This window comes from Chiloscyllium plagiosum, chromosome 17 (genome assembly GCF_004010195.1).
Source record: "Chiloscyllium plagiosum isolate BGI_BamShark_2017 chromosome 17, ASM401019v2, whole genome shotgun sequence".
NCBI lineage: Eukaryota > Metazoa > Chordata > Chondrichthyes > Orectolobiformes > Hemiscylliidae > Chiloscyllium > Chiloscyllium plagiosum.
The window spans coordinates 55166197-55183476 of record NC_057726.1 but is presented as its reverse complement, the minus strand read 5'-3'; the positions used below and the strand labels follow the sequence as shown (position 1 = coordinate 55183476).

Below are 17280 nucleotides of genomic sequence, written 5' to 3'. Positions count from 1 at the left end.
CCTAGGGATCTGGGCGTTCTAGTGCATGAGTGACAACAAGTTAGTATGCAGGTACAACCTGTGATCAAGAAGACCAATGGGATGCTGCCCTTTATTATGAGAGGAATTGAACAGGAAAGATTTAATTTTACAGGGCACTGGAAAGACAGCATCTCATATACCGATTGCAGTTTTGATCATTTTATTTAAAGAAGAGTATAAACATACTGGTGGTAATTCAGAGGAGATTTACTGGATTGATACCTGGCATGAGCAGGTTGTCATATGTTGAAAAATTGGACAGGCTAGGCTTGTTTTCATTATATTAGATGGGTGGGGGGTCATTTAATTAAAGTAGATAAGACCTTGAACAATCTTGATAAGGTGCGCAAGGAAAAGTATGTTTACTCTTCTGGGTGAGTCCAGAACTAGGGGGCACTATTTAAAAATTAGGAATTACTCTTTTAGGGCAAAGATGAAGAGAATATTCTTCCCTCAGAACGTTGTATGACTTTATAACACTTGGCCAGAGAAGGTGGTGGAGGTGACGTCATTGAATATTTTTTAGGCAGGTTCTTGTTAGGCAAAGGAATCAAAGATTATCGGGGGCAGGTTGGAATCTGCCATTCAAAATATGCATTGATAGCCATGAATGGTGGGAGCAAGCATGATGGGTTGAATCACCAACTTCTGCTCCCAATTTATATGTTCATCAAACTAACAGAGGATAACTTCTCTCTGACTGAAAATCCCTGTGAGTGAAGTTTTGTAGTGACGTGGAGATTAAGCAGATGGATTCACCCGTCACCTATATTTTAAGTGCACCATCCTACCTGTTGGTCAGGGGAGAGAGAAAAATAGAGCAACAGAACCTTCCTTTCTTCCCACTTTCCTAGGTTTCTTCAGTCTGAAGTCTTTTATTTTTGAAACTTTATTTTTAGAGTTGCACCAATTTCTAGTCTGTAGCTTATTGAATGTGTAATTTTCAACAATGGAATATATTCAAGGCAAAATTTGATAGATCTCCAAGATATCAAAAGAGGTGGGAATAATGTAGGAAAAATGGCATAGATAGAGACCTGCCATGATCTAACTGAATAGCAGAGCAGACTTAAGGAGTCAAATGGCTCCTGCTCATTTTTCCCACGTTCCCATGTAACAGGGTAATTTCCCATCTAATAATTCCACCTCCTCACAAGAAAGTCTCTTCCCACAGTGTCAGCCTTCATGGAACAGAATCCAAATAACTCAAGAACATTTCCACCATTGGAGCTGAGAGAGTTCCTGCAAAGTGAAAAATTTCCCAAAAATAAATATTCCAGCTAGCCAGCTATTTTAGTGGTTGACATTTTGTCACTGATAGTAAGCTATTTATGTGGACTGGGAATGAAGATGAGATGATCAGCTTGCTATGACTGAAAGGTTTACTCCGTGCAGGGCTGACAAGTTGATTATTAATTTCCAATGCTTACGAAACTTCTACATCAGAATACTTGTTTGGTATACTTTGTTTGACTTCGGTTTTCTCCATCTACGGTTCATAATATTGATCATGATCCAACAGCCAATCCAAAGCCTGTACTTGCCAAACAGTGTCAAAGGATACAACACTGACACACTATCACATTTACAAAGCAACATTTGCAGAGGTTTAACTTAAAATAAAAAGCATCTATCAGTAGAGATTTCATTATATATTACGGATATGTTGTAAAACACAAAATCCAGAATAACCAATTTCACTGACTGATGAAAAGAAGCGGGCTTGTTGGACTAAACTGACTACATGATGAGAGAGAGTCAAAGGTTCCTGGACCCATGCTCCAACATATGACTAGAGCATAATCTAAGTCAACAAGTCATTGAGACATTGAGACATTAAAGAAGTGGAATTCTCCTCTGCCCTGGCCAACAATTATATCCCCAGTGTCCTGTAAACAGATTAGCTAGTCTTTCTACTGGGGCCTTTGCCCCAGTACAAGTGCACATTGGCTGTCACGCTATGAATCGCTACATTTTGAAGAAATACAGTTGAATATTCTAGCGTATTCCGTTTATATTTTTAGAACTTGCAATTCTTTGTCTGTGTACTCAAAAAAGGAGAGAGCATTCCAAAGGCAATCAAAATTACAAATTATTTCATTATGTTCTGCTACTATGTTCTAGTGCTCAAAATCCATCAAGCATACATGTGTTTTATGACTATGTCATAATTCTTTGTGGAAGTCAGCTACTTATTGGGAGTTAGGACTATGGTTTAAAACAAGGAAATTGCTAGTAAAGTTAAGCAGCACCAGCTGAAATGACTGAAAGATTGTTTCAGTCACTCCTGAGTACTCCCAGTAAACAGTTGGAGCATAACTTGAAGTTGGACAAAAGGTTATATCCCACTGTCATATTTCACAATTTGCAACTGCATGTTGAGAAGGCATTTTGCAGTTACAATAGGTTTTTCAAGACAGTTTCAGTAAAGGCCCAGCATCTTTTTAAAATCAAAATTTGATGACTAAAGTAAAAATCTGATATGACAAAATGAAAGACTGGCATCATAAGAACAAAACGGGGCTTGATATTTTAATGTGCTCACATGAGGGAGTTAGGACTGCCATCAAAACTGTTATCCACAACCTTTCAAGATGTTGAGCAGGCCATTAATACATTGTAACACATTCCTGGTGATGTTCACACAAATAAGGTCAAAAAGGTTTCTATTTCCACTGAGCATCGCCAGATACCAAGCTTGAGAGAATTTCCTGGTGGGTAGCAGTTGAACTGTCAATCAAACCGGCAAATTCAAAAACCTGAATAATGATCAGGGTCAGGGATCAAGCCTTTCCAGCAAAAAGAAAAATATAAATTGCAAAGACAACACTCTGGTGAGGAAGAGTCTCAGGGAGTAAATCGACTCCCATTTTAAGCATAGTGCTAATGGATTCCACAAGGGTGTTAGTCCAATATGTGGATCTTGCTAATATAAGTTGCATTACCAATGTACAATGTAGCAGTGCAAGCTCAATATCACTGTGACATGCACAGATTTGACAGCAGTGTACAACACCAAGTACAGCATGCTTCATTTTCACTATTAGATATATCATGTGTCATGGAGTAAGGTAAAACAAGATCTAATTATTAGTCTTTATATCCACATATTCCAAAGACTAATTTGTTTTATTAGAGTTCATCAGACTTCCTGTTAAAGGATAGAATAATCTCACAAGTCACCCAATCAGTAATGTATCCAGTTCTTTAAAGGGATTTTCATTGTTATAATTCACTGCTAGATATGACAATCTAATCATTTCACATAACTAGATATTAGCGAGGGCAAACTTTAATGGCCTAACCCAAGGGGTGAGACCAATGATAGTGATCCTAAACATATATAGACCTAGAACTGAAAAGTACAGTACCCAAACTTTAGTTGAGGTTATGTCTGATATCAAAATAGGTACCAGATTAAAATCATAATGCACCAAATACAATGCAAACCAAAGAGATATTGCTAAAGACTAACTGATCAATCAATGGGAAATGTGCACCCGATGTGGTACTGAAGTGCTGAGATGAGGAGGATTCTTTGTCAGTGCATAGTTGGTCAAACTGTAGTGAGAAGATGCATCAATGCCTGTGGACAATGATGGGGGGGGGGGGGGGGAAGAGGAGGAGAACGTTGAAAAAGAAACCAGCTCCTGCCATAACCATGATACAGTGGCTATAACTACACATTCATGTACTTAAGAGCAGGATCAGACTCAGATGCTATGCCTTTGGTGGGGGTGAGTTCACAGTGGCCAATGCCTACTGAACTGCACCCCAGATAGAGTAGAAGCAATGAAAAAAGTAGCAGCCTCCTTGCTGCTTTGGGTGGGACAGGGCAGAAGTAAAAATAACTAGGGCTTACACATTTAATGGTAGGGCTCTGTGTAGAGTTGAAGAACAGAAAGACCTATGAGTATAGAAGTTGGGATATCATGCTGAGGTTATACAGGATGTTGGTGAGGCTTATTCTGGAGTATTGTGACAGTTCTTGTCACCCTGTTATAGAAATACTATTTTTAAACTGGATAGGGTTCAGAAAAGATTTACCAGAATGTTGCCAGGAATGGAGATTTAAGTTATAAAAATAGCCTGGATAGGCTGGGACATTTTCCACTGGAGCGTAGGAGGTTGAGGAGTGTCCTTATAGAGGTCTATAAAATCATGAGGGACATAGATAAGGTGAATAGCAAAGGTGTTTCTCCCCAAGGTGGGGGGAGTTCAAATATAGGAGGCACATTTTTTTAAGGTGAGAGGAGACGGATTTAAAAAGGCACACACACACACACACACGCACGCATGCGCGCACACACACACGCGCACACACATGCACACAGTGGTTAGTGTGTGGAATGAACTGCCAGAGAAAGAGGTGGATGCAGGTACAGTTACAATGTTTAAAGGATACGTGATTACGAAGGATTTGGAGGGATATGGGCCAAATGCAGTCAGATGGGACTAGTTTAGTTTGGGAACTTGGTCAGCATGGGATGGTTGGACCAAAGGGTCTGTTTCCATGCTGTATGACTCTAAGATTCCAGCTGAAACAATTTACAACTAGTATGGTATATAGAATGCAAAATGCTACAAATATACAGAGGATTATAATCAAAAAAGTGACTTCACAGTTCATTCTTGGTGAATGTTAAACAGACTGTAACACACTACTCAATCTGGAGTTATTTCTGGCTAATACAGAACAGATAGCAGAGACGGTAAAGACAGTTTTGAAATTAACACCTACCATCATGATCACTTCTGTCAATGTTATCCATCTTCTGTTTTTTAACTACTTCAGAGCTTGATGAGCTGGAATCAAGTGACAAGGAAATAAATTTATAAAATAACATTTTGAAAACTTTTTCTCCCCTTCCAGAGATCAATAATGTATTAATATTTTTTAAAACACTTAAAATTAAGAGTTACAAAAACAATCGCTGAGTACCTATTGCTGTTAAAACAGAGAACGAAGGGGCACATAACATCAGTTTATGTTTAGAATTCCCTTCACTACATTATGCACAGCTTTAAGTATGTCTGCAGAGCAAGAATATATGAATATGATGTAAATGATCTCTTTCTGCGTTAAGAATATTGGATTTGCCTCAGACCACTCAGTTATAGCTCTAGCAGAAAAAGTTAATATCTTCCCTTTCACAAAATTAAATGAAAATATCTATAATGGAGACAATCTCATGGAAGGAAGTATTTAGTCTTTCAAGAGCAGGTAAAATTGTAGGAACTACACTAAATAGGTTGGACATGTACCAATATCGATTTAGAAAGAGAACATCCTGTCTGTGAATATTCTTCAATTCCACATAATTCATTTGGGCAGCACAGTGGCTTAGTGGTCAGCACAGCTGCCTCACAGCGCCAGGGACCCAGCTTCAATTCCAGCCTCGGACCACATGGAGTTTGCACATTCTTCCCGTGTCTGCGTGGGTTTCCTCCCACAATCCAAAGACGTGCAGGTAAGGTGAATTGGCCAAGCTAAATGTAGGAGAATGGGTCTGGGTGGGTTACTGTTTGGAGAGTCAGTGTGGACTTAGTAGGACAAATGGTCTGTTTCGACACTGTAGGTAATGTAATGTAATCTAATCTAAATTTGGATTTGAACTTTTAAACATTTTTGGACAAGGAACCTTGTGAGACTTACAAAGAAAGAAAAACCCACATGAATCCAACAGATGATTGGGTTACAAAAATGGATAGTGCTGGAGGAACACAATTGGTCTAGCAGCATCAACAGAGAGAAAACAGTTAACATCTCGAATCTGGTGATTCTTCATCAGAAACAATATGATTGTGTAGTTTGGATCAAAAAATGAAATAACAGACACTTAAAAGGTATCATATCAGAAAGGAGAAGATATTGGGTGGAATAATATAAGATTATAACTTCTTACATACTGAAATGGCCTGGATCAGAAACTTAGTGTAATTGTTATACAGTATTTATAGACACTAAAATGGGAAGTACAAAGGATTTAATAATTTGAAAAAAATCTTAGATATATAATGCAATTAGGGAAACAAATGGCAAATTAATTTCTGTTTGAACAATTGCAACATGTTGTGCTGTGGACAAAAAAAGAAACAAAAATGGTGTGGTGTGAAGTAAAGGGACAGAATCAGCAGAGGGTGTGAAGTAAAGGGACAGAATCAGCAGAGGAGACGCAGCAGTTTCAATTATTGAGAAAATGAGCAGTATAATAAACCAATATATTGGGATTCAAAGCCACAACAGAAGTAATGCATTGGCCATACCACACCAGGAATATAGTCAACAACTTTGGTCATGATACTTTAAAAAAAAGGGACAGATTAGCAAGAATAGAAAACAAAGTATGATCCCAAACAGGCAAAGAATCAATTAGAAGTTCAAGTTGTGAACTTGTGTCAGTTTAAGAAGTGGACCAGCCTAATAACTACTATGCTCACAGAGGCTGAGAATTCTGTGCTGAGTAATCTGATTCTGCATTAAAACTTTGAAACTTGTTCCTATACAACATGCACTGCAGCAGTGCAAGACAACAGCTCACCAACAGTTTCTCCATAGCAATCACAGATGGGCAATATATGCTGGACCAGCCAACAATGTGCACATCTTATAAATTAATAAAATAAAGTGCCTAAGCAGTGTCTGTTGGCGAACTGTTTAACCATGATGGCTATCAATACCGAATTTAATTCTGTTCTCATTTAGCATATATTTGTGCTTTTTTTAAGCACAAATCGCTGGATACAAACCTTGGTGTCACTTTATTGCCCCCTCCACAATCTTTACTCGCTGAGGCCAATTTCAGAATCCAACATCTAATCTGGCTCAACCAGCTGGCTTTGTCTCATCTGGAATCTTTATTGATCTGTTGTGCCTTAATTTACAGGCGATGCTGTAAGTCTGCTAATGAAGAATGAAGTGATACTTTCTACAGAACCATTGTGAACATTAGGATTTCACTGAATATTTTCTTCATCACTTGATTAATCTTCATGTATGAGTAATTGCTGTTATCATTCAACTCTGCAAGGAAAAGGATTCACCTGGGGTGGCCCTTTAAGAAATTTCCATTTCTGCAGCCAGTTTGGTTCAAGGTATGATCTTCTCCCTTCCATTCCTGCTGCCCTCAGCCACACATACTTGCTCCTTGGGTCAGAACAGGGCCTGTGACCATTTCCCTCCAGTTTGGAGCGTTGATTGTTCAATATTCTAGGAAATATCCTGAATAAGTGCAACTAAAAGTTTATTTCTTTCGTAAAGTTTGACAATGATTTAACTCCACCTGTGATTTGTTGTGCCTCATTCAGTTTGTTTCTAGTAGCCTTGACCTGACCTTTCAGTCACAGCCAACTCTTCATTGCAGAAATTACTCTGACTGTCAAAATCGGACTGACAAAAGCTAACTCAACACAAACCAGGGAGAACCGTACTGTACAATTTATAATACCTTGCAAAATTAAGAAGATCTTTGTTATTCAATTGAAATAAGTTGCTCTAAATATGGATAGCATAATTATCATTTAAATAATACTCATTATACGATAGAAAATAAAGTGACATGTGATATACACATTTGATTTTTTTTGCTGTGCAGGGGTTGAAATTATTCTACTCATCTTATTATTCAAATACACTGACCATTTTGACAGAAATTAAATCAATTCAATGGGAGTTGTTTAAAATCTGGGAGGCTAAAGCAAAAGCTTATCAAATCAAAGAACAACTGACCTTTCCCTCTTGAAACCATAATTCATTCATGCCTGCATCCTATTGTTTCATCTTCAATCTATATAATCGTAAATTTGCTCAAAACCTATTTACAATATAATATATTACCTCCATACCCTCTATTTACAATAGAATATGTTTTACTATGGAGGAAAATTAAATAACCTCAGAGCATAAGTTAAACTTAGCAGTGTTATTTTAAATGTACAAAAGCTTCAATCTTTCCAGATTGCAGATTTAAAGAAAAATAACTCAAGCTCATCATTACGTCAAATGCATTCAGTATGTGCTGACCGTAGTCTTGCTATTGCTCACCAGAACAATGGCTATATATAGCTTTGGACACAGGAAAAGAAACACAACTGTGATTCTGATTGATTTCTGAACCATCAGCAATATGAAATGCAAGCAACCAAAAATTATTTGACATTTTGCTTGCAGTTTTGCCATTTTGTGATACATTTAATGCACACTGAGGGCAGTCTTTGATGCAGCAAGACCCTGTTCTGCAAGGAAAACCAGGCCTCTTCATCCTTACATCTGACATTCTCTTTCATTTACATCCTCCACAAACAGGGTAGCAGTGTTCAGAGCTTTAATTGCACAGACATCATTTTTGTCATCTCTGCATTCATTTCATGAACCAATTCACCCTTCCTTTCAACTAAGTTCTGTTTAAAGGTCATCTCTTTTCCTTAGCTTTCAGGATGGCACAAAGGGTGGAATCAATTGTATACTCATAACTTACAGTTCCCCACTAATCAACAGGTAGCATTCAATGCCTAAGCTTTAGATTGTTCTTGTTTGCACAAAAGATCACTGCTTATGATCTGGCAATATAAAACACTACATTACTGCACACCAGTTCCATTCCCCTCCAGCCGACCTGTCTCATAGTTAGCTGATCCGGCAGCTGCATTTTCTGGATTAGGCTGAGGTTATAATCCTTTGAAGAACATTACTTTTTTTTTCCTTTTTGACTCTTTTGCTGACAATTTACTGGGATTTTTTTCTCTGCACATTCAATCATAGAACTATAGCAATTATAGGGTATAGGATAGTCCTGAACGTTCAATATTTTTCTTTCTTATAATGCTACTTCTTTCCCACTTTTTTTGCAGTTCCTCTTCACATCATTCTCTAACATAGGATTAGCAACACTTCTAAATTCTTTAATGTATTAATGGCATAATCTAATATCAAAACCTGAAATGCAATGTTTCCAGCTGAATCCACTTCCAACGGAGAGGTGAAAATTTTGAAATCTCTTGCTCCCATTGGGTGCTACACTCCAGAAAGCAGCGGCAGTAAGGTAGAGATTACAAAAGCGAGGTCAAGAAGGGACTGGGTGGCATCCAAGATGGCAGCGATCTAAGAGGATCGCATTGCACAGCTCCGCACTGCACCGCAGCACAAGCGTAACAAACTTATAACCCACCCCAACCCAGACCATCTTTACAGAGTCCCAGAAAATTGTTGAAAATCAACTTATCCACAGATGCCGAAGAAGGGAGGAGAAGCATCTGAGGCTGGGCCTGCGGTTGGGACTCTATTACTTACCAGGCCCTAGTGAAGGAACTCACGAAATCTCACGAGATGTTGGATAAGCAGATAGAGGAGAAGCTGGCCCCGGTCTCTATCATGCTGTAGAAATATGAACAGCAGCTGGAAGACCAGGGAAAAAAGGACAGATGAGGTTGAACACAGAGTCACAGCGGTGGAAGCTGATACCAGTTCCTCCAAGGATAGGATCCAAGCCCTGGAGATGCAGGTCCGCAATTTGCATGACCAAGTGGGTGATCTTGAGAACAGGGGCAGGAGAAAAAATATTCAGATTGTAAGGAGGGTAAGGAAGGTGAGTGCCGGTGGAATTTACTGAGGACTGGCTGCCGAAATTCCTTAACTTGGAGGCTGGCAAGAGAGGCTCGAAGATCGAGAGGGCTCACTGGCACAGAGGTTAGGTCTGGGTCAACGTCCTCGTCCTCTCCTGGTGCGGTTTTATCACTATTGAGATAAGGAGAGAATTGTGGAAGCTTCCAGAATCCAGGGGGTGGATCCAAAGGCCCTAATTTACAAGGGCGCGAAGATCATGTTCTTTGAGGACCTCTCAGCAGCTGTGATCCAGAAAAGAAAATCCTATGACCAGCGTCAACAGACGACTGAGGGAGCTCGGGATCCAGTACTCTCTGAGATATCCGGCAGTGCTTCGATTCACCTTAGATGAATCGTACCTATCTTTGACACGTCACAGAAGGCAATAGACTTTGTGGACAAACTAACTTAATCTGAATGATTTACTAATAGTAGTGTTGTTTAGTTATGCCTTTGTTTTTTCCCTAAAAAAGAGGAAGTCCAGTTGGGGCTTTCTTTTCCTACTTTTTTTATTGGTAATAATCTGACTTAAACTATGTTTGGCGGCAGTTTCAATTTTTAAGTTAACTTATACCAAAGGATGGGTGGGGTATTTATCCCCTTTCTTCTAAAAAAAAATTCTTTATTTACATTGCTATTCCACAGTATATTTTCTTTCTTTTCTGCTCATGTTTTCAGTGCAGCTCTAGCTAGGAGGAGGGAAAATAGCTGGGATGTCCAGATGCCTACTTATGGGTAGTTGATACCCGGTTCAGGTAATTTAAATGCCTGGGCTGCAGTCTTGGCAATGGGATGGGAAATTGGATTTTGGGATAGGTAGTTGCCCCCTTTAGGCAGGGAGTGAGTTCCCCTATTCAGCGCCATTGGCGCTTTATTCGTTGGTTTGTTTTTTAGTTTTTGTTGTATATAATCCCTTTGATAGCTTTGTAGGTTTGTTAACTGCAGTGGTCTTAGTTTATGTGGTTTTTATGTTCAATGGATCTTGTGACACTAAGGCTCGGCGATTTGCATTTCAAGTTCCTTCTCTCTAGAATCTAAAATGTTAATCATTTGATTAAATATTGCTTTGTTACAGGACACACACTTGGATGATAGGGAGCTACAGCAGAATGGCTTTGATCGGGTTTACTTTTCATCTTTTAAACCAGAAGTAGGGGAGCGACAATACTGGTTAGGAGGAACCTCCCATTTAAGTGACTAGAGTGTGTTAAAGATACACACAGGAGGTTTGTAATTCTCAAAGTCCTGAGAAACGGGGAAGAATATGGTGTTTTAAATTATTATTGCCTTCCGGCCCATCCTCTCAAATTTCTGGTAGATACGTTCTCTAAACTGACCAGTCTCGAGTCCCGGCATACCATCATAGGGGGAGATTGTATTTGTCTTATGAATCCCACAGTGGACAGGTTGCCCAGAGGTCCCCTGATCCCTCTGTACAAACTAAACAATTAGTGGATTTGTGTATGGAGTTAGGGTTGGTAACCACCCTACAGGCAGGGATTTTACTTTTTTTTCCCAATCCACACAGAAGTCACACCAGGAATGTTTTTTTTCTGACCCTATGGCAACCCTGGACTTGGTGGCATCTTGTACGATTGGTAATATTACCATCTCCAATCATGCTCCAGTGTACGTTATGATTAAGGTTAAGGATGTTACAGTGGGTGCAAGGCACTGGTAAATGGATCCCTTTATCCTCAAGGATAATAAGTTTGTGGAGTACTTGTGGAGTAAGGAATTTTGGGCGTTCCTAGACATTAATTCAGGCTCAGTTAGTAGCTGGTCTGTCCTTTGGAAAACTGCCAAAGCCAATGCCAGGGGATTAGTTATTTCCTACTCCACCAGTAGGAAGTGGGAGAAGGGTGAGCAGCAACATCTCCTCAAAGCATGGTTAAAGGCAGCCGAGAAGGCTTACTTTGACAAGATCCTCGTTGGTCAAGTTACAGAGGATTACAGTGCTTCGGTCTGCATTGAATTCCATGCTCACGCAGACAGCAAAGAAGGAACTTACTTTCGCAAAGCAAAGGTTACATAAGCATGGTGACAGGCCAGGCAAATACTTAGCATATCTCATAAGGAAAAGCGAGCGCCCCTTAAGCCATTACAGCGATTAGGGAACCTAACATGTGACTCCAAAAAGATTAATGTGGCATTCTAGAGATTTTACTCTGAATTATACCAATCAGAGGGCTATGAGGAGGGGTGGGCCAAGATGGAGTCCTTTTTCAAGGATCTGGAGCTCCCAGGTGTGACCCCCGAATAAGAATCTTTTCTCAAAGCCCCCTCATCAGAGCAAGAGGAGCAGGAGGCTGGGAAGCAGCTTCAGAGTGTAAAGGTGTCTGATCCTGATGGACTTCCCAGCGAATTCTATAAGGAATTTATAAACATATTGTCAGCCCCAATGCTCAACATGTTCAAATGACTCATACAGCCATGATTGTCTTCTGCCATCTCCGAGAGGGGCCAATATTTCACTTATTCTTAAAAAAGGGAAGGTCCTGGAGGACAGTGCTTCGTACAGGCACATTTCACTCTTAAATGTGGACTTTAAAATCCACTCAAAGATGTTTAAAATCCACTCTCACGTTAAGGCTCGAGACTGTGTTATCTTCTATTATTAAAGGGGATCAGACGGGCTTCATAAAGGGCTGCAGATCCTCCAATAATGTTAGGGGGATGCTTAATGTAATGCAAGTGTGTCAACACAGTCAATACAGGGATTGGTGATTTCTCTAGATGCACAGAAGGCATCTGACCAAGTTGAGTGGCTGTACCCTTTTATACTCTAGAGCAGTTTGGCTTGGACAAAGTCTTTATAAGATGGGTAAAGGTTCTGTACAGTAACCCTCCCAATACGGTCATCACCAATGGAGTGTGATTCAGCAATTTTAACATTTTTAGGGGCAGCCAGCAGGACTGTCCCCTTTCACCATTGCTTTTTACTTTGGTGATCGAACTATTGACGGAGGCCATTTGTAGGGATCCCAGTATATCAGCTCCAGAAGTGGGGTCAAAATTGCAGAAGATTTCATTGTATGCTAACGATGTCCTTTTTTTTGTCAAATTCAGCTGTTTCGGTTCCTCGCCTTTTTGGGGTACATGATTAATCTTGCGAAATCAGAGGCTATGCCTGTGGGTTGTCTTACGAAGGTACTAGGTCTTGAGGGTGAATATTGATTCCCATTTAAGTGGTCACAGGGGGGTTTTGTGTACTTGGGCATATTCATTACTCCAGTTCTGGACTGGTTGTTCAAAGCTAATTTTGTTCAATTATTTGAGAAAAGCAAACAAGACCTTCAAAGATGGAAGGTGTTTCCAGTCTCGTGGTTTGGTCAGATAGCACTTATTAAGATGAATATTCTCCCCTGTTTGTTGTACCCAACACAGATGCTCCCCCTGATTTTCGATAAGCAAACGTTCAGGAGACTGAACGGCTGGTTCAGCTCTTTTATTTGGCATCGTAAGCGGCCCCTTAGTAAATTAGCTAAACTGCAATTGCCTCACAGAATAGGAGGAGTGGATCTCCCAGACATTAAAAGCTACCAACTAAGCTCACTTTTATCCTACGTGAGTGATTGGGCTTGTGGGGACCCACTTTCAATATGGTTAGATATCAAAACCTCCCAATCAAGGTGCTCCCTGACTGGCTTGCGGTTTTTGGATAAAATGAGGACACTTAGGGAATATTGCCATAACCCAACAGTTATCAATACCGTTAAAGCATGGAGGGCAATTTGGCAGAGGGAAGGCAATATTGGCAGAACATCTTCTCTTACACCTAGAGTAGGTATGCCGGATTTTCAACCAGAGATGATAGATTCAGGATTCAAACATTGGGCAGCTAAAGATGCATCTTGCATGAGTGATTTATTTGAGGGAGACACAATGATGTCTTCTGATCAGTTAGCACGGAAATACGAGTGAACAGGGGTCTCTTACGCTTTTTCAAGTTAGGGATTTTATTCCAAAAATACACTACACTTTTGACAGATCCTTACAAATCTGACAGAGACGAGGGTGTTCAGTGCTAATAGTACACTTTCTATCAGCACTTTATATCATCAATTGGGGAGGTGCCCCCTCAAAATGAATTTGATCGACTCTGCAGGGTGTGGGAGAGAGTGTTAGGCATTAAGGTTTCCTCAGAGGCATGGGAAGATATTTGGGAAAACGCAAGCAAGATACGAATTTGCAAAAGGACCCATGCTTTACAGTTGAAGATTCTCTACAGGGTCCACTTGGCTCCAGATCATTTACCAAAATTTAAACCAGGGGTATCCTCGACATGCCCCAACAGTAGAGTTAGTATGGGCACTCTTACCCATTGTCTTTGGTCCTATGGTAGGCTTCAAACATACTGGAGCGCTGTGGCAGGTGCAATGAAGGGGATTTTGGGTGTAAGGGTGGAGAAGGACCCGATCTTTCTTCTTCTTGGCCTGCCCAGTGTGTTCCCTATAGATGTGCATAAGAAAAAAACTTTTCAACATCCTCACTTTCTGCGCAAGTAAGAATATCTTGTTAGGTTGGGCATCGGAAAACCCCCTTGGCCTGTCGGGTTAGCAGAAGATTGTTATGGAGCATATCCCCTTGGATTTTCTCACAAGTATGGTATACCACAAAACTGAGAATTTCTATAAAACATGGTGGCCCCTTTTGGAATATATGGATACAGATTTATCTGTCACACTAATAAGGGCTTCCATATAGTCGTAATGATTGTGCTTTTCAAATCCAGTATCCAGGGAGGAGGAACTGCGAACGTATGAGTGTTTTGCTCGGCTGAGTTGAGTTATTACTATTTATTAGTTTATTGTTGGTTATTACTTATTTAGTTAAATAGTTTTTTTAATATATATTTTTCCATATATATTTATACATTTTGGGTTTTTTTAAACACTTTTTTTGTGTTCTTTCCTTGTGTTGTTTTGAATTGTATTGTTTTGTATTTGTTGTAATATTTTTAAAAATCTATTTTTCAATAAAACTATATTTTAAAAACAAGAAAGGATGAGGAGATTAATCAATTGTCATAAAACAAAACAAACTGATGAATGCCTTTCAGCCAACACATCATCTCAGCCTTGCACAAAACCGGTGTAAAATCCTTAGAAAGTGGCCCCAGCATGGTTTTCATTACAAGTCTAAAAAACTAGATGTCTCATCACTACCACCTTAGGACAATTAAGGATGCCCACCTCCTGAAAAAAATTTAAAATATGCAGCAAATCTGAAGTGATTCTGTTTTACTTACTTCAAAGAGAACAAAGCAGCTTCTGAACAGCACACAGCACTATTTTTATTTTGACTGCTGCTGAACAAGTCAATGACATGTCACATCAGCTCCAGTTCAAGAAGTAAACCTGGCAGAATGGAGTTCAAAGCTTGAAAAAAAATATAGAATCGCATGCTGTTCTGAAATCTTCTAAATTACCATGAATTGCTGCTGAAAGAAACAAAGTAAATTACTAACAAAAGAATGTGAAGACTACTTTGGATGCATCATGCAAATTTAGCTGCAAAAATCTATCAATCACAACCTGACACTAAATATATCTGAACCGCAAAGAATACAAAATAAATGCTCTTGATTTTAAAAACCATGTGGTAAAGTGGTTAGATAGGAGTCGGTAGCGCCTAGTTCTGTGTACTGCTGTTGTCTCTATAATTATTTTTTTAAGAGCTAAAGGGGGTGCAAGATAAAGAAATAAGGCAGATATCCTACTTCCAGTCTCTGATAATGATCTTTGCAGGAAGGCACCTATGCAAGTAAAAAGCATTGGAACCTACTGTGATGCAGTATATGGTCAAATAATTATCAAGTCTATCTCTAGGCAACACCTAATGGTCTCTTAGAGATTTTGGCATTTGTAAACCAATATCCTTATGAGTCTGTTCTGTCCAACTAAGAAAATAATTGGAACATAAACAGTCAGTGCAGTTAGTGCTGCAGCAAATATCTATGCAATAAAAACTATGAAATTTGCAAAACATTTGCATCAATGAATAGTGGACAGTCTAAAGCACTGAAGCAGATTTTTGAGCCTATGCCATTCATTACTGGGAAAATCCAAAATAATCCCGCCACCCTTCACTTTTCCCACTTTATCCTCTCAATGTAAATGGATCAGTTCATATGTCTCCTCATAAACTGCCTCTGTAAATTGTCTGCATCAACTCAAAATATCCTACAAAACTTATTTTGTGGCAGTCCACTTTTGCATCATCAATATTTTGATTGCTGAGCTACAACATTCTCAGAATCAAGCAAAATCTACTAGTTTATTTTAGAGAGAGCAGAGTTAACAGATCAAGTCCAGTCACCTTTCTTCACAATGTTCTGAAGGGTCACTGGACTCAAAACGTTAACTCTGCTTTCTCTGTACAGATGTTTCCAAACCTGCTGATTTTCTCCAACAATTTCTGTTTTTGTTCCAGATTTTCAGCATCCACAGTTTTCTGTTTATTTTTCTCCTAGTTTAGTTTTTTTCACTGAAAGGGGGATCAGTTTTACCAACTAGTGGTACGTGGAGCCCTTTTTCTCAGGAGCTTTAAATTCTTCCTGATAAACATCCTGATATTAGATTTGCCTAGTACATCTGCCATTAGTTCTTTGTTAAATGCTGCTTTATTCTGATTCAATTTTCTCTTGAATAACATCATCGCAACTTTTAGAAGAGTCAGCTAGCTCCATAAAGTGCTGTATGTTGGGCCAAAAGCTTTAGTTCATTCTAATGTTGTATTTGTCCAAATTTTACAGTTTCCAATTTTCAAAATTAAGACAAGATCAAAATGCTGTTCATTTTCAAATTACAAAATAAAACTTAGTTGTAAACGTGTTATCTCCTGGGGGAAACATTTACATCTCACAACATTAGTGTTCAAATACTGAGATCACAAACTTCTAGAATTGATATATTTAATATGTTAATAATTGTTTCTGGAGACAAATTGTGGAATTTCAACAGTCAAACTGGGCAAATTGCCTGCCTGATTTCTTCACCACTTCAATACTATGACATACGGTTAAAAAATACAAAATTTAATCAAATGTAATTTGATACAAAATGTTTAATGGAATTGAAAGTACAAGTGAGTGAATAGATTATGGAAAATAGTGAACGAAACCATACCCAACAGATGTTTTTGCAAAGATTATCATGACAATAAAATAGTGGAAATCGCCAAGATATAATATAATAGAGGGAACAGAGCAGATTGATGAGGACAAGCCTGTTAATAGTTCACATGGACTTCCAAAATGATTTAGTGTCAAACAACAGACTTGCTAGTAAAGTTATAGATCTTGGTGTAAAACTACATGGAGTAGCAAGATGGATACAAACCTGGCCAAGACACAGGAAATGGAGTCATGGCGCCTGGTTACTATTTGAGTTGAAAAGAAGTCTGTAGTGGAGTTCCCTAGGGTCAGTGTTGGGTCTGTGGCTTTTCTTGATAGAACATAGAACAATACAGCACAGAACAGGTCCTTCGGCCCACGATGTTGTGCCGAACATTTGTCCTAGCTTAAGCACCCATCCATGTACCTATCCAATTGCCACTTAAAGGTCGCCAATGATTCTGACTCTGCCACTCCCACAGGCAGCGCATTCTATGCCCCCACCACTCTCTGGGTAAAGAACCTACCCCTGACATCCCCC

At 39.3% G+C, this 17280-nt stretch overlaps 1 protein-coding gene across 4 annotated transcripts in view; it reads right to left on the bottom strand.

Moving 5' to 3' along the window:
* The window catches only part of psme3ip1 (proteasome activator subunit 3 interacting protein 1), a 129620-nt gene that overhangs the window by 2986 nt on the left and 109354 nt on the right, over positions 1-17280 (bottom strand). For all 4 annotated transcript variants that reach the window (XM_043707147.1, XM_043707145.1, XM_043707148.1 and 1 more), the window contains exon 6: positions 4763-4827. In XM_043707147.1, the coding sequence (XP_043563082.1) occupies positions 4763-4827 (65 nt within the window). The remainder of the gene's footprint in view (positions 1-4762; positions 4828-17280) is intronic.